General features: G+C 39.3%; 2 protein-coding genes and 1 non-coding gene across 10 annotated transcripts in view; all 3 read right to left on the bottom strand.

The window, feature by feature from the left end:
* Positions 1 to 945: 945 nt before the first annotated feature.
* On the bottom strand, positions 946 to 10,675 carry LOC105499239 (TM2 domain containing 3). 2 transcript variants are annotated; one of them, XM_011771747.3, is made up of 6 exons: positions 10,535 to 10,675; positions 9,981 to 10,058; positions 8,291 to 8,448; positions 5,015 to 5,189; positions 3,360 to 3,435; positions 946 to 1,265 (listed from the first exon to the last, which is right to left on the bottom strand). In XM_011771747.3, the coding sequence occupies exons 1-6, from the start codon at positions 10,623 to 10,625 to the stop codon at positions 1,100 to 1,102; spliced, it is 744 nt and encodes a 247-aa protein (XP_011770049.1). In that variant the 5' UTR covers positions 10,626 to 10,675; the 3' UTR covers positions 946 to 1,099. The 2 variants fall into 2 exon arrangements, with proteins under 2 accessions (XP_011770049.1, XP_011770050.1); XM_011771748.3 differs by lacking the exon at positions 9,981 to 10,058.
* On the bottom strand, positions 6,493 to 6,599 carry LOC112423170 (U6 spliceosomal RNA). Its single transcript, XR_003013639.1, has one exon. It is a non-coding gene; the product is annotated as a U6 spliceosomal RNA (small nuclear RNA).
* A 1,574-nt stretch (positions 10,676 to 12,249) lies between the features above and the next one.
* The window catches only part of TARS3 (threonyl-tRNA synthetase 3), a 78,747-nt gene continuing 67,371 nt past the window's right edge, over positions 12,250 to 23,625 (bottom strand). For 4 of the 7 annotated variants that reach the window (XM_071100542.1, XM_071100543.1, XM_071100544.1 and 1 more), the window contains 4 exons: positions 18,994 to 19,098; positions 15,231 to 15,303; positions 14,367 to 14,481; positions 12,250 to 13,063 (listed from right to left, as the gene is read on the bottom strand). In XM_071100542.1, coding sequence (XP_070956643.1) covers positions 12,915 to 13,063; positions 14,367 to 14,481; positions 15,231 to 15,303; positions 18,994 to 19,098 — 442 coding nt within the window. In that variant the 3' untranslated portion in view covers positions 12,250 to 12,914. Of the gene's footprint in view, positions 13,064 to 14,366; positions 14,482 to 15,230; positions 15,304 to 15,554; positions 15,648 to 16,383; positions 16,481 to 18,993; positions 19,099 to 23,625 lie in introns of those variants that run through there. The other 3 variants (XR_011626048.1, XR_011626049.1, XR_011626047.1) reach the window with 3 other exon arrangements.

The raw sequence follows: 23,625 nt of genomic DNA, 5'->3' as shown, positions 1-23,625 counted from the left end.
GGATGCGCCACCTAGTGATCAGAGATGGAACTGTCACTCAACTAAGCAAAGGGCTGTGCTTCATAAGAACAGCAAGTGATCACTCAAGTGATTTAATTCACCTTTCAGGTAAACTGAAATCAAAAAATCATCTGGTGAATGAAATATGCAGATATTTTATAGCTTCTAGATATGATATGTGGTTAACAGTCTTCTGGCTAATACATACAAGTGTTTAAAAAGCAGTAACTCAGATATCCATATTTGAAAGAAAAAATGCTAAAAGTTTTTAAATGTTTCAAAAGCAAACTTGAATAAAAATCTTTTTGAATAACTGGGTTTTTCCCCCAATAAAGGGTGTATAACAGATCTATACTCAAAAACATTTACATATTTCCACTGTGTCAATAAACCAGCCAACTATGACTCTGTTAGAATGGAGTAATGCCCTGAAAAATAAAAATGTTATTCTTAACAATAAAAGTAAGTTGTAATGATTATTCCAGATTATACTTAATATAGAAAATCAGGCCCACAATATTTCTTAACTTGCAATTTTATTAATTTTTCAGTACTCTTACCTTTTACATACTACTAAGAAAATTTAAACCATAACTAAACATTCTGCAGTTTAATTCAAATTTTCATATATACAGACCAGACTGCATACTTACACTGCAAATCTTACACAAGACTGAAGTTGAGCCAAACAACTTCAATTAGCTAACAATAAAAACACTTTCCACTTCCTGCAATCATAGCTTAAAGGCTTTGCAAGGCAGATTACATTTGAGCTGGAGATACAAGTGATGTAGTTTGACTTGAGCAATACAAAACAAAAGTCATAGGAATTAAATGGATTTTCAATCACTGTAGAAGTCATTCTCTTGGCTTAAGTACGTTTTAATTTTTTCACAGAAAAAAATATATTTCAGGCAAATAAAAACAAATTCCAGATTAGCACAGTTCAGTGTTTCACTTCTTTATTTTACCTTTATGAAGGCAAACAAAGTACAGATGCTGTACATTAAAAACATAGAATATCACTCACACCACATCAATTCCTATGGACAAAAGGGCTTTTTCTAAGCACTGCTCCTTTCTGAAGCACATACCACAACTAAATGTACAAAGAGCCATCTGCTGGTCCAACGTAGCCAACTCCAATTAGCAGGACGTCTATCAGCGTCCATATTCCCAGACCACCGAAGCTGAAGAGCTTGCCGAGGCCTTCTCGCCACTGGCCCAGGTAGAAACGGTCTGCTCCAAACCCACCGAGGGTGATGCTGCGATGGCAAACAGACAGGATTCCATGAGACCCGTCCACCCCAACTGCGGCCAGTTATGGTTTAATCGCTGCGTTACGTCAGATTTGAGAAAGGACTTCCAATGATCACAGCCCTTAATTGGAACACAAGTGACTATTTCACAAATTGACACCACCAAACAATTACGGGCAGGAAGACTGTTTAAATGTCAAAAGTAAACATATAATTTTTAGATGTACTAAAAAACTAATGTTTTCTCTCTCTCTAAGTGATCAATCTCATTGCTTTTTAGTCAAAACAAAGCAAAGACCCAGTCTAATACAAAGTGCACCAACATGGGGTCAGGGCTGGAGTCGGGAGGAGCCCACCACCACCTGGATGACCTGGATCAAGTTGTCCATGTTTTCAGTCTATTTTTTCATTCATCTCTAAAATCTTAACGTTAGGAAGAGGTGACTTCTAAGGATCTTTTAAATTCTAAAATCTAATAATACTGAAACAATATTTATTATGGAAAATTTCTAAACATATATAACAATAAAAAGTAAAGAGAACAGTACTCATGACTCAGCTCCAATAATCAACACTTGGCCAGCCGTGTTTCATCAAAACTCTCCCCTTTCGCCTCCAGAGTACCCTGAAGCAAACCTTGGGCATCATCTCATTACAGTGAAGATTTTAAAAGAAACCATGTTGAGTGCTGAGAAGTTTTAATTGTTGAAAATTTGTTATAATATAGTACTGTAAGAGGTTAACAATGTAGGGAAACCAGATTAGGGATATATAAGAACTCTACTATCTTTGCAACTTTCCTGTAAATTAAAATTATTCCAAGTTTCAAACATTTATTTATTTTTTAAAAAGCCAGTTGTTAATTTGAACCATTGTCAGCAATGGTTACTAATCTTTTTTTTTGAGACAGAATCTCGCTCTGAGGTTGGAGTGCAGTGGTGCAATGCCAGCTCACTGTAGCCTCCCTGCTCAAGTGATCTTCCCATTTCAGCCTACCACGCGGCTGGAACCACAGACATGCACCACGATGGCGGCTTTTGTATTTTTGGTAGAGACGGGCTTTTGCCACGTTGGCCAGGCTGGTCTCGAACTCCTGACCTCAAGCAATCTGCCCGCCTCGGCCTCCCAAAGTGCTGGGATTACAGGTGTGAGTCATTGCACCCGGCCTATCTTATTTTTGTGAATCTCATTTTCTACCCTGGTGTCCTCTTTTACTTTTCAGTTATGCGTTTCCTGCCAGGCAAGATTCTTCTTTCCTCAGCCCAAATTCTAATGCAGTGGTTCTCAGCAAGGGGCAATTTTGTCCCCTAGGGGACACATGGCAACATCTGGAGACACACTGTCACAACTGCAGGGGATGGGGGGTTTGCTACTGACAAGTAGTAGGTAGAGGCCAGTGATGCTGCTAAACATCCTACTATGCACAGGACAGCCCCAAGTCAAAAAATCATTCAGCCCAAAATGTCAGCAGTGATGAGGCTGAGAAATCCTGCTCTATGGCTGTGATGCTGCAGGCCTCAGGGTCTCAGGCACGAACTCAAAACTTCAACTGTAGGCAGCATAACCTTTTCACTAATCAGTTAACCAGGGTCTCACCTGCTCTTCCCTTTGGTGGGAAGAACTGCTACAATTTCTTAAAGTACTGTTAAGAAGTTTAACAAACAACACATTTCTTTGTAAGCAATATAAGCCTATAATTATCTCAGATGGTGGTAATTTTTAATGTTTTTGTCATTTTCATTTTTCCAGTTTTCAGTGTTCAGCATGTATTACTTTCTATAATAAGTTATTTGAAATTAAAGATACACATCATAAAACTGCCTATTTTAGATAGTCCCCAGCATTTTACTGATTCATGGTACATTAAGAACGGGAAACTCAATGTGCAGGTACCTTGGGAGAAAAGCTAACATGCCTGCCAGTCAGCTCCACGGGGCTACTGGTCTGATCACCTAAACTCTTCCAGCAGTTTCCTAGAATCCAACACATGTGGTAGGATCTGAGAGAAGAATTAAGTGGACTGAGCTCAATGTCTGGAAGATTCCACCAAACCCAAAGAAATCTAAATGGCCTTTTAAACTTACTAGTAACAAAGCTTACCTTAGAGCCAGAGCAGTAGACCACTTATAGCCTCCAGTCCAATTGCAATATAGCATTTTGGGAAAAGTACGGTTACCTTAAAAAAAAAAAAAAAAAAGAAAGAAAGAAAGAAAGAAAGAAAAATACAGGGTATAAAAATACTCTCAGAAAGACTTAATTATAACAAATGGCCTCAAAATTTAAAATGTGAAAAGTCAACTCTCTTTACAGTAATACATGTTGAAGTGAAGAGTACAAAGCCCTTACCATCTATCTGTACATATGTAATATTTAAATTAGCTAAGTTAGGATTACAACGTGAAGAACATGAAATGCTCAACCACATATCAAGACTTACGGGGAAGTTACGAGGATATAAGACAGTGTGGTCCTGAGGCATAAAAATCACCCAATAAGAAAAGAAGAGAAAGTCTAGAACCAGAAACATACAGACACTTCATGTATGACAGAGGTAACACAGGGATCAACAGGGAAGAGTTGAGACAAGTGGCCATCCATGTGGGGGGACAATTAAAGTTGAATCTACCTCACATCATCTACCAGGACCAATTCCAGGGGCACTCTAAACCTAAATGTGAAATGTTAAACTTATAACTTTCAAAAGAAAATGTAGCAAATTGTCTTTATAAACCTGGGGTAGAAGAAGATTTCTTAAAACCACAACAAAAAAAGACTAACTCTAATAACTTAAAGTAATTATATTTTTAAAGTTTTGTTTATGAAAATATACAATAATGTAAAAAAAAAAATCAAAATCTGGGAGAGGGTTTCAGGGACAGCACAGGTAATATCCAAAATATAAAAGAAGTCTAGACAACTTTAAGACCAAATTTAATAACAATTCTTGGAGAGAATAGGGATCATTAGGAATAGTTACATAGCACGGGTGGGAATGTAAGTTAATACAGCCATTTAAAGAGTAACGCACACTGGAAAGTACATGCTAAAGAAGCTCTTGCACATGTGCCATCAGGAGACAGGCAAAGAAATTTTAAGAGTCACAACAGCAAAAAACAGCACATAACCAAATATATTGGAGAATAAACTGTGATACAATCTTAAAATAGATTATTACACAGACGTAAAATAAAGAAAGAAGTCATATGGATGAATCATAGAGCCATAATGTTGACAGGAAATAATCAAGTCCCAGAACGGCACAGAGCCTGAAATCATTTTATACAGTTCTAAAACATGCATTATTGAACATTATATGGTACTATTATTTTATTACATATATACAATAAAACTATAGAAAAAATTTAAAAGGAAGTGAAATAAGAAAAAATTCAAAAGGATGGTTACTTTGGAAGAAGCAGTAGAGCAACCAGGTGAAGGCAAGCACTCAGGTAGCTGCGATGGTATTGGTGCCATTTTCACTGTTATTTTGGGTAAAAGTCAATTATTGTGTATTATGCTTTATACTTCACATATTTTTCTTATTTTATCAAATATTACATTTAAAAAGAGAACTGCAGTTTTCTGGATGCTTTACTTTAGTATGTTGAGTTTATTGATGATGCTTGGCACATCTAAAAAGCTGCGGATAAATGTTTCTAATTAAGTAATTTAACTCTCAAATTTCTGGTTAAAGTCCCTTCAATCAACTTCGAGAAAAATACTTTGTTGACAAATGCCCTTGAACTCTGACTTACCCAAGCAGTGGACATGGTCCCGCACCGTGCAGTTGGCAGGGTAGCGCTGCCGAGGACAGGACACCGTCATGCAGCTGGTGGAATTGGTACACTCGTAATCTGTTTCAGGAAGCTGCCAGCAAAATCTGCAAGTCATGTTAATGATGAAGTTCTTTTGGGATTTGAAGTCTTGATCCTATGTAGCAAATGACACAAAACTCATCAATCACAATGGTGTAGTCTGTTAAGATGTCAGTAAGACTACAGTCACATGGCACAAAATTCCTAAAACGCCTGCATTTAGGACCTAAAGTACCAGAAAAAGTTACCAAAACAATATGTATGCAAAACAAATGTATATGATGTGACCCCATAATCATAAAAATACACACCCAAATATATGTACCTAAGGGGAAAAAAACTAGATAAATTCACATCAAAATAGCAAAGGTTATTTCAGGGTGATAAATTTCGTAACTTTTGCTTAGCTAAATTTTTCACAGTAAACATGTGTACTTTTATAATGCAGACAAAGGGAAAATTTATTTTAGAAAGTTGCAATCATGGATGGCTGGAAGGAACTGATGAATGCATTTGTTGAAGGTCACTGAGCTTCCAAGTGAGGAGTGGAATCCAGGTTCCTCAACTCCAGCCTGATGCTTCTGTAATGGTTAACACACCACCTTGCTTCCGAGTTGCCAACCTTCCCTAACATCTCCTACTTTGCACAGCCTGGCAACTCAGGGTTATTACAGCTGCTCGTACCACCAGGGCATGTGGCATGTTTAATCCAGAGGCAGCCCAACTCAGAAGCACCACATGATGTGTGAAGGGTGAGTGAGTGTTCACTGGTGGCCAGAGATTTTTTTCATTCCAATTTCAAAAGCCATTATTTTGTATTCTGCTTATAAAAGTACCATGTTCTTTGTATGTTACATATTTGAAGATTATAGACAAAAACCTATAGGTGTTCAGAGCTAACCACTTTTACTCTTCTTTACGTTTCTTCTATGTGTATATTTATAAATTTACTAAAATGGAATTATACTGAAAGCACTTTGTAGTCTTTTTACTCTACCTGACAGTACATTGCAATGCATATTTTTCAAAATCATTTTTATGTGGTCAATCATCTCTGGAAGCATCATATATATATATGTATGCATATATATACACATACACACACATATTATTATTTTTTCTTTTTTTGAGATGGAGTCTCGCTCTGTTGCCCAGGCTGGAGTGCAGTGGTGCAATCCCAGCTCACTGCAACCTCCGCCTCCCAGGTTCAAGTGAGTCTCCTGCCTCAGCCTCCTGAGTAGCTGGGATTAGAGACGCACATCACCACGCCCAGCTAATTTTTGTATTTTTAGTAGAGATGGGGTTTCACCATGTTGGCCAGGCTGGTCTCAACCTCCTGACCTCAGGTGATTCACCTGCCTCGGACTGCCAAAGTGCTGGGATTATAGGCGTTAGCCACCATGCCCGGCCCATATTTGTTATTTTTTTAACATTTCACAAATTTGCATGTCGTTTTTGCACAAGAGCCATCCTAATTTTATCTGTATGGTTCCAACTTTGGCATATGCACTGATGAAGCAAGTACTATTAATTTTCTTATCAATTCAAAAACCACTTTTTATGGAAAACATTCAAATATGGGTAAGGCATCACTTGATTTAGGCAAACAGTTGGATCTGTAAAAATATGTTTACATCTGCCTATTTTCAGTGATGTGCTTAAAACACGTTTTTTAAAATGGTTTTTAAAAAAGTAGGTGACACATGTACATGGTACACATTTCAAGACACAACAGGACAGTGAGAAGTGAGCCGGCCTTGTGTGGCCTGGCCTCTGGGAGCCACTGCCCTCCCCAGGCCAAGTGCCCTCTGTACTTCCAGAGAGAGCTTATTCTACACACAGACACATTCATGTCATCAACATTTAACGTTCCCCAATACTTTCACTTGATTTTGTATGTAAATCAGTACATTATCTCTAGAGCTGTCTAGTTCTTTTTAATGGCTACAATGTGTTTTATTCTATTGCATGTGTACCATAAATTAAGCAGTTCTTAGACATTTCACTTCTTTTGAATCTTTTGCTTTAATGAGCAATACAGCTAAAAAATAAGCATACTTATTTGCATCCATATATAATATCTATAACATAAATTCCTAGATGTAGAACTGCGAGGTCAATGATTATGTGTGTGTATAAGTTTAACAGATACAGCAAATCACCTGCAAGAGGCTGATCAATTTGATTACCTATTAATAAGATATGAGTATCTGACCCTTATACTCTCATAAACTCAGAGTTAATCAAATTAAAAAGAAATTGCCAATCTGAGGGTTAAAAATGTATTATTTGTATTTAATTATAAGAAAACTTACACGTTTTTCATGTTATAAATCTATTTGTATTTTCTTTCCTATGAACCATCGGCTCATGTCCTAACACTGTTTTTCTACAAGACTGTCATCTTTTCCATGTGGGTTTTTAGGAAGTGTTTATATATTACTGATATTAGTGTATTATTTGTCACATATGCTACAAACACTTTTTCCTAGTTTGCCACGTCTTTTGCCTTCATGCTTTTTTCTTTAGGTCATGCAGAAATCTCCAATTTTTAGTAGTCAAATGTATCAATTCTTTCTTTTATGGCTTCTAAACTTTATTTCATACTTAGAAAAATATTCTCCATTTGGGGATTATAACAACAACTATCTTGTGTTTTCTGTGGTACTTCAGGGTTTCATTTTTCACATTACATCTTTGGACTATCTGGAATTTATTCTGGATAAGACAGGTGTTCCACTTAATTTTGTTCAAGAGAGCTACCAGGCATTCTGGCATTTACTGAATCCATCTTCTCACCACAGACGAACAGTGGCCCTTCAAAAGCTCATCTATGGCAGAAAGACATTGCCACCTCCTCTGTACACTAGCTGTCACTACTGAGAACACAGAATCCATCGGAACGAATTAGACTTGCTTCAGATATGCTAGTAGACTGAGATCTTCTCCAGTCCTACAAAGCAACATTTCTGTCAAGCGCATTTCCAGCAGACATCAACTGGCTTGACAGTTATCATTATAACTACAACAGTAGTGAGCTGATATGGAAGGGTCTATTGGGTTTTTAAATTTATTTCTACTTACATACTCAACAGGGCAATCATAAAAGAATGTAACAATTATTCAGAATTTCTTCCCAATGGTCAAGTCTGAGTTGTTCTTCTAACTTGAAGTTTACAGTGATTTTATTTAGAATAAGTAAGCTGCAGTACTTACAACACAGGTAACAGATGGTTTCACTGCACAGTCAAAAGTGACAGGCTTCCCATAGATACAGGAGAAATTTGTTGTGCAGTCTATACAGTCTGCAGGAAGTCTGCTACACAAACCATTGCTTGGACACTTCATCACATAAGGTGGGATTTCAGTACTTTCTGTGAGAGGCAAGAGAGAAGCTTATTCTTCTAGAACACTGATTCGAATAACAGAGAACCATCTTCTAAGGTTAAGAGACAAGATCATTAGCAAGTAGACACTGCGCTGGAATGAGAGAAGCATGGCACTGGAGTCACAGACACCTGCAATTAAAGCAGAATTCTGCCAACAGACAGCTGTGTGACCTGGTGAGCACCACACTTGCAAAACATCATTCCTGCCTCTCAAGTGGCCGTGAAAACTAAAGGTGCTCATATACAAATAATGCATAGAAAATTCTGGGTATACATTAAGGACTTAAAAAAAGACTATCATTTTGTAAGTTGAAAAACTAAAACAGTAGGGTTTGTGCAAAATCTTAGAGGAAGTCTGTGGCAAAACTGGAACTAGAACCCAAATCTCTTCATTTCCAATCCAATGTTCTTTTCATCTGAATTCACTAATTTAGAAATGAAGCCACTGACATCCTCAGGGCATCAACTTGAAAATGTCATTATTTCACAAGGGTACTTCGATAAGCCACATTTGCTAATATAATATTTACAGTTTTATGCTACCAAAGTTCAAAATAGTTCTCTATTTTAATGACATCTTCAGTGAGCTGCAACTTATTTCCAACCAACCTCATCAGTGTGCAATATATTTTTACCAACTGAGAGGATCAAAATTTCAAGTATTCCTGAAAAGAAGGGCTTTCAAAAGCCTGCAAGAGTTAAGAACTCTTGTGCTTTCTCTAAAAAGTAATTTGAGTTTAAAATTTAAGTGCACTGTTTTTTACACCCAAATAAGAATCCGTAAAATACCTCTGCCAGTTTCAATTCACTGAAGTAATGTGACTCTAAAGTGATGAAATTAGACTCAAAGCCTCCACCTAGCAAAACAACTAATGCTTGTTTAAAACTGGTCCTACTTTACTCACTGTATTAAGTGAACAATTCTACAAAATACTTTTTTCTTTGATCCCATGACTATGTGGCTGGAAGGTGGACACTTAGAATCACAAAGCAGAAATGACTTTAGGCCGTTAGACCAACCCCATCGCTTTAACGGTGAGGACCAAGGTCCAAAGGGGATAAATAATTTGTTCAAGATCCCAGTAGCAAAACCAGATCTAGATTTCAAGACTCCATCAGTCCCTCTGTAATCCTTCCATTTCACACAGTCCTGGGGGAGCCTTTAATATCCAACATCAGGAACAGGGTTCTAGAAGTAGAGGAAACCTGCTGAAGGGAAAGAAGCACTGACTGAAGGTTATTTTGATGGATGAAGTGGAAAAATAACAGAAATAAGGAAACAAATGAGCGCGGGATTGGAAAAAGAGATGAGGCAGAAACGTCAAAAGGTATCCAAATACCAAGACTATCCACTGAAAATGGCTGTGTATCTGCCCTTAATTCACACCATCTAAAATACAATAAAATATTCAAAAATGGAAAGTGACCTCGTATACTAAAGTAAATTTTTATCAAAAACAAAGAGAAACTACTAGATATAAATACACATATTTACCAGAATAGAAAATGTCTAGTACCTGCTGCCCTGGGAACTACTGTGAATGTGCGTGTTGGGCCCGGATCCTTTATTGACTGAGCCAGCGCCTGCGATTGCTCTAAATTTAAGGATCGTACAATTAGAGAAACATGTTATCCCGGGACAAGAAAACCTTGTTTTGTGTGGTTAACACGGCGGGTCTACACCAGGTCAATAAGCTGCTCATGAAAACCTCACGGCTTGGCAGCCAGAAAACACAAAGCTCAGGGACGAAACGTCAACGGGGTAGACACCAGAGACCGAAGGATGGCATCGCGCTCCAGTTCCACCTTCCCGGCCGAGCCCCCAAGCGCTCCATCTCCGTTCCAGGGCCCCCGCAGCCGCGATGGGCGGCTCGGTGTCGCCGGAGCGGAGGGACGGCCTCGGGCCGAGCGGCCAGGGCGCCGGAGTCCAGATGCAGCGACATGCCGCCCGGAGCCCGGCACTCGGCCTCCTCCCCGCGTCAGCCTCTGCCCTTGGGTCCGGCCTCCTCGCAGCTCCCAGGGCCCTGCTGCCACTCAGCCCCACCGGCGCTGAACCCAGCTTTTGACTCACCACCGCCCGATAGAATGCAGAACTGCGAGAGGAAGAGCAGCACGCGACACAGGGCGCGGAGGCCCCGCAGCGGGCGCACCCCACCGGCCATCTTGCCAGCGCGTGCGCACTTCCGGGCCTGGGGGCGGGCCCTGCGAGGCTGCGCGCGGGCTGATGTGTGGAAGCAGGCGGGCGGGGCGGGGCGGGGCGGGGCGGGGCGGGCGCCCCTGGGAGCTGGAGCGTGAACTGGACGCAGGCGCGATGCAGCTCCGTACGGCTGGCGTCTGCGCTTTTGCTGATCCCGCGCTGATCGCGGGTTTTCTTCGGGTTGCGCCCTCCGGGAGGTCCCCGAGGAGTATGGGAGCCTGGGAGGTTGCTCCGTTTCCACGCGCCCCTCACGCCCTTGGAAGAGGCCTTCACCCCTCCTTCCACTGCAGGAGACCGGTTAAAGGTCATCCGTGGACCGAAATGCACAGCTAAAGCAACCAAGTGCAGAGGCGGGCAAATGTGGGAGGCAGGCCACTCCAGCGTATGGTCGGATGTCGAGTGCTGGATCTTGTGCGAAGGTTCTGAAGACAGTATCGCTTGGCGTTTCATTCTAAAGACTTATTTACAGTCGGGGAAGCGGCCCCGGGACGACGGGGGCCTGAGGGACCCCTCCCTTGGGGCCAGCGCTCAGGCCTGCCGCGGCTTTCACTTGTGGCCGGCCCTTTGAAGATACGCAGCACTTCCAGAAAGTTCATCTCAGACCTGGAGAAGCAGGATGGCCCGAGGCGCTGGGAATTGAGGGGAGGGTCCAGAGCACAGCCCTGCCTGGGGAAGGTTGGCCGTCTGGGTAGCCGCACTCAGGCCCCAGCTCATGGAGACCCTTGCCAGTTTCTATCACAGCACACCTGGAAGGAACGTGCTGGTGACATGTGCTCTCCTCCCACCCACGTGCTGCAGGATCATTTATTCCGGGGTCTTCTGACTACCACCCCCTCACGTGCATGTTTGCTGAATGATTTTTAAAAAAATACATGGAAAAGTGCCTGCACATAAGCCCTGAATGTTAGTTTTAAAAATCGTATCACGGCTGGGCGCGGCGGCTCACGCCTGTAATCCCAGCACTTTGGAAGGCCCAGGCAGGCGGATCACGAGGTCAGGAGATCAAAACCATCCTGGTTAACAGGGTGAAAGCCTGGTGGCACGTGCCTGTGGTCCCAGCTGTTTGGGAGACTGAGGCAGGAGAATCGCCTGAACCCGGGAGGCTGAGATTGCGCCACTGCACTCAAGCTGGGCGACAGAGTGAGACCTCGTCTCAAAAAAAAAGAAAAAAAAATTGTAAAAAAACCATTTATCACACAATCTGCACCTAAAACAATCGTATCACAATCTGCACGTTATACTACACAAGTCTGATATATATTGTTTTGTTTGCCAACTGTTTCACTGTTCACATCCCTCAGGAAGTTAACTAGATGATCAGTATATTGAAAAGAGATAATTTCTTACATTTCTTTTGAATTTCACAGCATATTGCAAACTAAACAATACTTCTTGTTTGGTAGCTGAATTCTCTGTTGACATAATGCCATTTTAATTCAGTTCTGAGCAAGTAAAGCATACCTCTGTAAAATCTGAAATCCATTTCAGTATATAAATCCATGGAATGTCATCCCATCAAAAGTAATTTAACTCTAGGTGAGCAGCTTAATTGTAGTAGAAGCCCACAGCTGAAATACTGGAAACACTGATGCAATTCATTCGGGAATTTATTTTTTTCTAAAGCTGAACAAAACCTAATTATGAATTAGAAACATTTAAATGGCAACTCTTAACCTATAGTGCAAACACCAGATTCCACAAAACTGAATTCCTTTGTCAGTAATCCAATATTTAGTAGTAGCTGCTGCTTTTGTGGTTGTTGGTTAGTTAAAATTAAGTAATGATTCCAATTTGAAGATAAAGTTTCAGTGTGAATTTTAGTAAAACAGTCATAAAAATACCTTAGACATACTAGAAAATAAGACTTTCCCTCATGTTAAAAAAAAAAACAACTCTGCAGACTTTTATTTGAAGCCCACCTTTTGAAAATCACAAATCTTAGCCCTAACATTTCATAATCATTTCCTAGTGTTTTGTTTCACTTTTTCAATGAATAATATTTCCCCATTTAAATTTCTCAAGGCATTGATTGCTGGAAAATTTCCCACACGTGCCCTCTGATTGTCCCTTATGGACATCAGTGAATTAAACTTGGTACATGTCAGCTACACATTCATTGTCTCCTTTCTCAGCTGAGCTTGTGAATGAACCCCCATCAAAGGCTCCAAAGTCTTAGAAGTACTAATATGTTAAGAAAAATACATTTTTAAGGGTCAAAACAAAGTTACACAGAAGCAAATATCAGGGAAGGACTTCAAAAGTCCTCCTCAGCAATGAGTGTCCGTGACTTCTTGAGATTCTTCAGTTTAACAATGGCAGAAGTTACTAAAATCTCTCCATGAATTTTGTTGTCTCTTGTTCGCACGTTTACAGCATTATTTATCTTTTCCTTTTCTCCAACCACTGTAGAAAAGAAAGGTAAAGAAATGTATTTTAAATCAGCAATTTGCCAAACATTAAGTCAGCAGTCCCATGACAAGTTTTTATCAAGTTTTTATTCGTTATTAATAAATATCATCTAATGAGCATTAGGTTCATCCTCTGATAGTTAAGTTTCTTGAGGGAAGGAATGACTTCTGATCCCATCTCTCTATTGTCCACTTGAGAGAACAGCTATTGTGGTCCTAGGGTGCAAATGAGAGCAGGGAGCTCTTACAGAGTCACTGACTCCACCTGGCATACCTGATGAGCCAAGAGGTGGACACCAGACCCATGCGAGTCAGCCAGAATTTTCTGGAATGTGGGTAAAAAGTTTGTTCTCTCTAGTGACCCATATTGTGAGATGAAGCAGGAATCTACAGCCATGCTTCTTGCCATACAGAAGGAGGAAACCGGTCTGCAGATAAGCAGAACAAAGTAGATATTCAAGAGAAGCATAAAGAACCAGAGCGAGACAGGAACCAGAAATGGGAAGAAATAGTCCTGGTGAGGGTTGGGCTCCTGATTGCTCTTCTAGTGGTTTGGCTATTTAATTCTACCTTTCATGTCATGGGATACTCCAAGACCCTTCCAATAAATGCTGTCTTTGTCTAAACCAACTTGAGATTTCTGCCACCATAAGAAGCCTGATTTAAACACCACAATACCTACTATGATGTCAAACATTATCAATGAAACGCTGTCAATAGAACAACACTATGCATATTTATTTTGCCTTCTACAGACTCTCAACTTACAGGAAATAGCAATACTATGCCTGCAGTTATATCAGTGTTAGTTTCTCTTAATTTTGGAATCATTTTTAAAGCCTAAATTTTAGATTCTGCATCGAATTAGTCATGTGCTAAAAGGACATTTTACTTTTCATCTAAATATTTTCCTTTGGATCATTTTAAATTTGGGATCTTTTCTTTCCATTAGTTTAAACTTTCCTAATAAGCCAGAAAAGTGAGGGAAAATATTACAGGCCTGTGAGGCTGAAATATAAAGTATATAATTCTACTGATGGGATCATTTTCACAGTTGTTTTCATTGTTGGCTTGCAATACTAACTATTGCTAGTAAAACTATCCCAGAGGATTCAGGTGAAACTTTATAACTCTTCTTCCAGCAAACAATAAAGAATACCTAGGAACAGCTAAGCCAGGAACACTATGGACTCTTCTTTTTGTATAAGTATTAAGTAGTTGAACCATATTTATTTGGTCTTTTGGAATTGAAGTGAAAAAAAAAAGCATTTGGAAAAATATATACAAACTTAAATTACCCAAAATAAAATTATACTGAGCCAGCTGTGCATTTCGTATTTTCTTATTTAGTGTACAATTATGATCTAAGTCAACGTCAGCCATAAATCCTTCTTCAAAAAATTCACTGGATACCTAGAAGAAAATGAAACACCTTTATTGTTACATTATGGTCCCTAGCCTCCAAAAAGACCCCTGTTGTTCCCCACTCTTGGTATTCACACCCTTCTATAGTTCCCTGCTCACTATACCAGAGAGGGTCTCTGTGACCATAAATAAGTGCGGAAGTGTTGGCACATCATTTCTGAGACTAGTTTATAAAAACCTGCAGCTCCCATCTCTCTCAGATCACTCGCTCTGGGGGAAACCAGCCACCATGCTGTGAGGACATTCAGGCCACTTGTGAAGAAGCCCCGCTGGTGAGGAGCTGTATCCACCAACTGTGAGTGAGCTCTGAGGCCTGCAGCCCTGGCCAACAGCCTGACTGCAGCCACAGGAGATGCTCTGTGCCAGAATCCACCAGCTGAGCTGTTCCCAGACCCTGACTCATAGGAACTGTGAGATAATAAATGTTTATTGTTTAAAGCTGCTAAGTTTTGGGGTCACTTGTGATACAGCAACAGATAACATTCTTCCCTAATAGAGCCATGTAGACATGAATACATATGTTTTAAAATACTAATTTCTCAAAAACATTAAGAAATGAAATAGTTCTGATACAGCTGCAGAGACATGATTCATGTGTTACCACCAACTGCTGAAAACATGGTTTAAGTTAATGTGTCAGTTCTGCAATATTTTAAAGCATGAAGGACATTCCAAATTGATGACCTACACAGAATACATGCAAGATTATTATGTACTTTAAACATCTCTGATTTTACCTGAAGTGCATATTTTTCACAAGTTGGCCCCACAGGGATGACCATTACCTGACGAGGAGATAGCCAGAAAGGCCTGAAAAATACATAACATATGTATTTTCAAAGTATAATAATGGTTACTTATTACATGATTTTCAAATAACCAAAGATTCTTTTAAAGACTTCACAAGAGGGCAGTTTCAGTAGAGCAGCATGGAAGAAAACCAAATTATATTAAAGTTTGAAGGCAGCAAAGTAAACAGAAGGATAATTTTGGAATTTTGATAGCACAAGTGTAGGTAGAATGAGCTGGCAGACAGCCCAAAGGGCTGATCATGCACTTACTGTATGCCCCAGCAACTGCACTCCTGGGCGCTTGTCCCAGAGAAATGAAAGCATATGTTCACACACGATACTGCACACTAATGTCCACAGCAGCTTTAATCAGCAAAAAAAAAAAAAAAAAAAAAAAAAGGAACCAACTAATTTATCTCAAAACAACATGGATTGCTTTCAAGGGAATTCCACTGAGTGAAAAGAAGCCTACTTCAAAAGTTTGTGTACTGTATAAATTCATTTATGTAATATTCTTTATATGACAAAATGATGGAGCTAGAGAACACGTTCATGTGTTGTCAGATAAGAGGACAGGGGTGGGATGGTTTGAGTGTGGGGAAAAAAGGGGAGCAGGAGGGACCCTTACAAGTGATGGAACTGTCCTGTGCCTTGACTGGTGGTATTACACCATCTGTCCATGTGACACAGCTAAATACACATTCACACAAATGAGTGCATGTGAGGCTGGTGAAATCTGAACAAGGTTGGTGGATAGTCTCAATGTCTACTTCTTGGTTGTGATACTGTATCTAGTTTTGCAAGATGTTACCATTGGGGAAAACTGGGTAAAGAGTGTGCTGAACCTCTCTGTATAACTTTTTTTTTTTTTTTGAGATGGAGTCTTGCTCACCCAGGCTAGAGTGCAGTGGCGCGATCTCGGCTCACTGCAACCTTCGCCTCCTGAGTTCAAGTGATTCTCCTGGCTTAGCCTCCTAAGTAAATGGGATTACAGCCATTGCCACCACACCCAGCTAATTTTTGTATTTTCAGTAGAGATGGGGTTTCACCATGTTGGCCAGGCTTGTCTCGAACTCCTAACCTCAGGTGATCCACCCACCTCAGCCTCCCAAAGTGTTGGGATTACAGGTGTGAGCCACCACGTCCGGCCTCTGTATAACTTCTTACAATGATGTGTGAACCCACGATTATTTTTTCTAAAAAAAAAGATGGCAGGGTAGGTATAAGCAATGTCTGCTGTGGGGCATGTTTGCCTTTTCCCTGTCATAGTGAGTATTTAGTCTGAAGGTGAAAGGATATGCAAAGAGGACTATTTCAGATAGCACTTTATGAATGTGCATATTTATATATTTATTCTCAAATTATAAACACAAAATAATACATGATAAATGGCAAAACACAGAAATACAGGTTATATAATAGAAAGTACATGTTTTCTTTTGAGCTCTGTCCTTACCCCATCCTCAGCCCTACTTCCCTAAAGGACCCACATTTTAGCCATCTTTACTTTTGGCTCCTGGAGAGATTTCCCCACAAGCCTGACTGCTGTCTGAAGTCTGGATGTATGAAGTGCAGGGATTATACCTCAGTCTCTGCGACAAAGGAAGGCATGCTCAGTGCACTGGCCCCAACCACCTCCTGTCTCCCTCTCCATCTCCTATTTCACTAGTTCTCTCTTTTTTTTTTTTAAACCACTTTCACTGCACCATTCTAATGCAAGACACCATCATCTCTCACCTATGGTAAACTGTTTAAAACCAACTGGAAAGAAATATAAACATGTTAACTCATACTCAGGTGGCACACAGATTCATGTCCATACTTTTGGGTTAACTGTAACTTCAATAGCTTAGAAACTCCATGATACCTAAGTGTATTTCTCTTTGATCACAAAATATCAGGAATATACACAGACTCTCCAGCTACCCAGGACTTTTGGAAGACACTTTGTTTGGGACACTTCCCACCTTATGTTTCCTGCTCAAAAATTTGCTTCCCCAGCCTCGCTGGGCATGAATGCTAGTATGCATGGGTGTGATCTAGGTTCTGCTAATGTATAAACATGGCACTCTGACTTAAGACAGAGTGGAGAAGGAGGCACCACATGGAATCCATTCTGGCAAGGAAGGGTGATGCAGAGACATGGAGCTTTTGGAGGAACTGGTTGCAGTGACCCTAGCAGTATCATCCAGTGCCCAGTGTCCACAATGGGAGCTGCAGGGACTGAGCCCAGCAATAGTAGCAGTGGGGGCAGTAGTTTCTGAAAAGAGAACTAAATTGCATGAGCAGATGCTCAGCCAATTTCTAAAAATGGAATGGGAGGTAGAAATTTCACAGGTGGTTACCGGTTTGCAGCATTTCCACATACTAGGATGCATCATCACAAGATGTTGTCTGCCAGCTGGTGCCATAACTGCTAGTAAAGCTACTTGCTTCTGAGTGCATGGTGACAGTAGTGAATCCCATAATGTCAGTGCAATGCTTTACTTATTTGCTATAAAATCTCTTTCATAGTCAGAAGCACTGTTGTGTTGCTGGCAGCACATAAGTACATATTTGGTGCCACTGGCAGAAGCATGGCAGCAAAGAAGAGCAAAGCAAAATCCACAGAGGGTCTCTCTTCAGTGAGAACGAGGCATTGGTCCTTACATGACGAAAGGGATTCAATGTAATCAACCTGCTACAAGACCACTGGCTGTTCCCCCAGGTTATGGTATCATCCTGGGGGATCACAACTGTGATCACTACTGATGGCAACCAGAATCCTCAGAAGAGATGTAGCCAGATGGAACTTAGTGAGGCAAAGTCCATATTGTTGAGCCCTTGCATATCCACCAGTGGCCACTTTGCCCAAGAGCCACTAAGCAACAACTAGGGAAAAAAAATAAGCTGATTTTAACCGAATGGGTCCTCTTGTATTAGAATATTGAAAAATTCCTCAACAGTGGGGGCCTTTTGATGGCAATACCACCTCTGTTGGCCCATTCTGAGTGATCATCCACATTTCTGCTTCCCAAATCTATGTAATTTATTTTTCAGTCTAATTACTTCTAGATCTTTGACCTTGTGGCCAAAGCAGTAACTAAAGCCCATGCATCCATGTAGCTCCATACCTCCGGCCATTCTTCCTTCCAGGCAAAAAGGACAACAAGATGCACTACTCAAAATTTTGCACTTTAGGACACTTCCTTTCCCCACTGTCATCTTAATTGGGCTGTGCTGCTAAGTCATCCTCTTTGAGTTTGTGCCATTTATGAATCAGGTTTACATGTTTTTCTTCTCAGTGGCTGTAGGGAACCCCAAAGGCAAACAATATGGGTTGAAGGAAGGATGGCTGGAGGGCAAGAGGTGGTACCTAGGAGTGTGGGTCACATGTTTTCAAGACAGCAACTAGATCTCTGAAGGGCTTGAAATAGGTAAAAAGATAACTTTAATTCTACCGAGTCCCGCAAAAGGTAAATGGTACATTTTTATGCCACTCTCCCTTAGTTTTTGTTTTCTGATCTGGCAAATGGAATAAGAATTCTTTATTTGCTGTTTGGATACTTGCTAATTGTAAGGAAGGAAATGCCCTTTCTTTTGTTACTACTTTTATCTTTTACACATGATGTTTTAAGAATAGAAATATTTTTAAAAAGGAAAAATAAGTAAATTAATAAAAATTAAAAAGAATAATAGACATATAGCTTTTTTTTTCCATATCACTTACCATTTTCCCCCATAGTTTTCTGAAAGAATGGCTATCATTCTTTCCACTGATCCCAAAATGGCTCGATGAATGATCACAGGTCTCTTCTTATCATCCCCATCCTTACTAAAAAATGAAAATTATACATTTAAGTCTTTTCCTAAGAGTCAATAACTATCTTCTAGCCTTATATTTTGAGAATAGATTTAGATTAGTGATATCAGTTATCTCTCCATTAACCTTATTTGTTCTGTGACTGTCTTGTTTTCTCATTGCTTTGTTTCCTAATCTTTTTTCTTTTATTTTAAAAACTTTAATTAGAGAACACTGAAACATATACAAAAGTAGAGAGAACAGTATAATGAACTTCCACATACCCTCTCTCAGCTTCACAAAATGTCAACTCCCAGTCAATCTCATCTGATCTAAATGCAACCCCATTCTTGCCACTATCTCCCACATTATAATCTTCATTTTTAAAATGTTCCTGATATGTGTTCTTGAAGTCCACTGGTCAAATTCCCTGAAACCCTCGTGAGGTATACCTTACATTTAATTATTCCCTCTCCCCCTTAGGAAAAAAAAAATGAAAAAAGCAAATGATGACTTAGTTGTAATGAAGTTAGCCACTTCAAGATTTCTGCACAAGTTTCTCAGAAAGATAAATTTCACATTATTGCAACAAATGTAACATGTGACACTTACAAAGTTCTTGTGACAAATTTTTATCTAAAACTTATACCAGATAGCTACTACTAAAATAAATAAAACAAATTTAACAAATAAATAATAAAGTAAAACAAACAAATAAAAACAGAGAAACCCATTCATTAAACCTACTTCAAATGAGTTATAACTGGATATCATCACTGCCAGCCATTTCTGCTAAGAGCCACTGTAAAATAACTGCAGGCAAAACCCTGTCTAGACCCTACAGGAAGCTTTGGGGTAGGGGTGGGCGGCTTGAGTCCATTTCTATGCAGGTATATGAAGAAATTAATCCCACAAATTGAAACCAGTATGAAATATTCCTGAATATTACATCATGTTGATTTTGTGTGGGGAAGAAAGAGAAGCAAGCTGATCCTTTCACAGAGCCTGGGTATCCAAAATTTCTGTCCCATCATCTCTTTTAATCATGTCTAGACTTAAGAAGAGCAAATAGTGACATAAACTACGATTACACATCTATGCTATCAGATAAACGTTGCAATGAATGCCAAATTCCCCCAAAATAACCCCAGTGGATTTGCTTACAATTATATTAGATTAATAGATAAATTTGAAGAGAATAACTTCGCAAATGTTGATTCTTCTCATTCCAAAGTGTGGTATGAATCTTCATTTAAATAACTTTTTTATGGTATTTGAGAAAATTTTATAGTGTATGCTTATAAATAACATCTATAGTCATGTGTTGCCTAATGACATTTTGGTCAACAATGGACTGCATATATGATGGTGGTCCTATGAGATCACAAAGAAGCTGAAAAATTCTTATCATCTAGTGATTTGTGTTACAAGCACCTACAGCATTCAGTACAGTAACATTCTGTAAAGGTTTGTAGCTAGGAGCAATAGGCTATCCCATATAGCTTAAGTGTGTAGTGCCCTATTATCATCTACGTTTGTGTAAGTACACTCTGTGATGTTCACACAACGACACATTTCTCAAAACATATCCCTGTCATGACTATATTTATGGGGATGCATGACTATATTTATATTTATTGTTAAGTTTATTCATATTTTCTATTTTGTTGTTGCTGTTGCTTCTGAAATGTTTTTTTCCATTGCATTTCCTAGCAGATTATTGCTAATATTATAAAGCCAAATTGATTTTTGCATTTCTACCTTCCTTTATTATTAGTCCCCATTTTCTCCATTTGATTCTGTTGGATTTCTCTATATTTTAACATCTACAAATAATTTTATCTCTTTTTTATCTCTTTTTATCTCTTTCATGTATTTGTAATCCCAGAATAATTTTGAGTAACAATACAAATAGTAGTCATATTCATCTTCTTCCCAACTGTGCTGAGATGTTATTGCTGTTTTCTGATAAAGGCTCTTTATCATGATAAGGAAATTTTTGTTCATTTCACAGGAATGAATGTTAACTTTTATCTGACGCCTTTCTGCATGCTGAATGTAATGAATGACAACAGCACACTCTCATCCATCCCTGCTTTTTCAGGGAAAAACCCTTACTCAATTATGGTGATGACCTTGATGCTTCTCTCTCCTCTTATACATAAGCCTGAGCAAATCACATCAGTTCTTCCTCCAAAATACACTCCCAGTACCCCTACTTTGTTCATCTCTATGCCACCTGGCTCCAACTGTCATCGTTTCTTACCTGATCTGCAATCCACTGCTTTCACTTTTGCTTGCCTACTCACCATTTGCCACACAACACCTATGATGGCTGGCTGGACTGATTTGTTTCTCCTCCACATCCTCCTTAAATGAGGAGTTTCACTTGCATTCTGATGGCCCTAAAGAATTTTGTTGTAGGACTGATCCTGAAGGTTTGACTTCTTACTAATAGTTGTGACCCTTGTTCCTCCAAAAGGGAGAGATTAGACTTTTCAGAGTCCTACTAACTCCACTGTACCAATCAGCAGAAAGTTAGGGGTCAAATCCCAGAAGCTTTTCCATTTTGGCACATGGTGTGACCTATGGGACTTGGCCACTGGGTGGCGAACACATGGAACAGATCTGAATATCACTATAAAGGCTTCGATAACTGAACTGACACCGAACCACAGCCCACAAAAGTGGGTTGGAAATTTCCACCTGAACCTAACCAGGCAGATTCACTACCAAAACAAGACAACCTCCTTAGGATTTAAAGAAGACACAGCATCTCATAATATTCAAAATGTTCAGGATATAATCCTAAATTACTTAGCATATGAATCATTGGAAAATTCTCAATTTGTGAGAAGAAAAGACAAACAACAGTCCAGCACAAGAAAACACAAATGATGGAATTACCAAAGGCTAGAAACGGCCATTATAACTGTACAACCTAAACACACCTGGAGTGACTGAAAAGACTTAAAGTCTCAGCAAGAAATATAAAATATGAGCAACAGACATTGTAGAATTGAAAACTACAATGACAGAAAGTTTTAAAGAGTCATTAGATGGATTCAGTAGCAACAGAGATGATAAAGAGTTGGTGAATTTGAAGATAAGTAAATAGAACGTATCCAATCTGAAAGATATACAATGGAAGACCGAAGGAAGCATAAACAGCCTCAGAAAACTGGAAAAATACCAAAAGGTCTAATATTCAGGTCACCTGAGTCCCAGAAGAAGAGACATAGCAGAAAAGAAATATGGAAAAACAATGGCTGAAAACTATCCAACTTTCACAAACCAATAACTTACAGATCCAAGAAGTTCAAACCTCCACAACATAAACTTGAGTAAGTCCACAGTCAGACACATCACAATCATGTGACACATAAAGGAAAAGTGACTCAAATTACTGCATATTTCTCATCAGAAACCATAAAAGCCAGAAGGATGTGTAACAATATTTTTTGTGTTTTTACTTTGCAAGAAAATATACAACTTAAAAAATAAAATCTCCAAACTAAGCAGTTCATCAAAAATATTTCGGCCTACAGCCTACAGAAACTGCTACCATTTAGAACTGTACAGCATTATCATTTCAGTGTGTAGTGGCACACATGTAAATAGAATAGACCATACGAGGACACATTACAACTTAGGAACTCACATTTGTTCAACACTGTAAACAACATATAGTGTAGATGACAGGAAAGCTCTCATGTAATGTTTATTTCACAAACATGACCTTGGAAGAATAAGATAGCATCTCAGTTATTTACATAAAAATAGAAAAATCAGCTTGAGTTTAAGGTGGCAAATCTTTCTGTAAAACTAGCCAATCTTTCACCCAGATTGAAGTTTTAAAATTTGCTCTTTGAACAGGGATAATGACATCTTACTGCAAATAATGTAAAATATTTTTTAACTACTCCAGTCATATTTTGTATTAAATTTAATAAAAAGTAAAAAGTAAGAAAGCTAAGTTTTTACTTTGGGAAATGTTAACATTTATGCACAAGATGAGAACAAGACTTAAAAAAACAACTTGATAGAACTCAGGAACCCCTCCAATAAATGTAAACATTGGAAGACTTCAGAATTTATTTCAAGATCCTCACTAAATCATTGGAGCAGTAATGTTCTAATACTTGTCTCATTGTAAGCATCAAAATTGTTCTATATTTTCACTACATAAATTTTATTTCATGTCTACTCTGGAAATGAGATGCAACAAAGGTTAACACAAAAATGGATGTCTCTGTTTTTAAATTAGAAGATGAGTGTTCTGGGCCAGGAGCAGTGGCTCACGCCTGTAATCCCAGCACTTTGGGAGGCTGAGGTGGGTGGAGTTAAGGAGTTCGAGACCAGCCTAGCCAACATGGTGAAACCCTGACTCCACTAAAAATACAAAGTTTAGCCAGGCATGGTGGTGCATGCTTGAAGTCCCAGTTACTCAGGAGGGTGAGGCAGAAGAATTGCTTGAACCCAGGAGTCGGAGGTTCCAGTGAGCCAAGATTGTGCCACTGCACTCCAGCCTGGGCAATAGAGCAAGACTCCATCTCAAAA

This window comes from Macaca nemestrina, chromosome 7, assembly GCF_043159975.1.
Source record: "Macaca nemestrina isolate mMacNem1 chromosome 7, mMacNem.hap1, whole genome shotgun sequence".
Taxonomy (NCBI): Eukaryota; Metazoa; Chordata; class Mammalia; order Primates; family Cercopithecidae; genus Macaca; species Macaca nemestrina.
The sequence above is the reverse complement of the archived record's forward strand: the minus strand, read 5'-3'. Positions and strand labels throughout refer to the sequence as shown.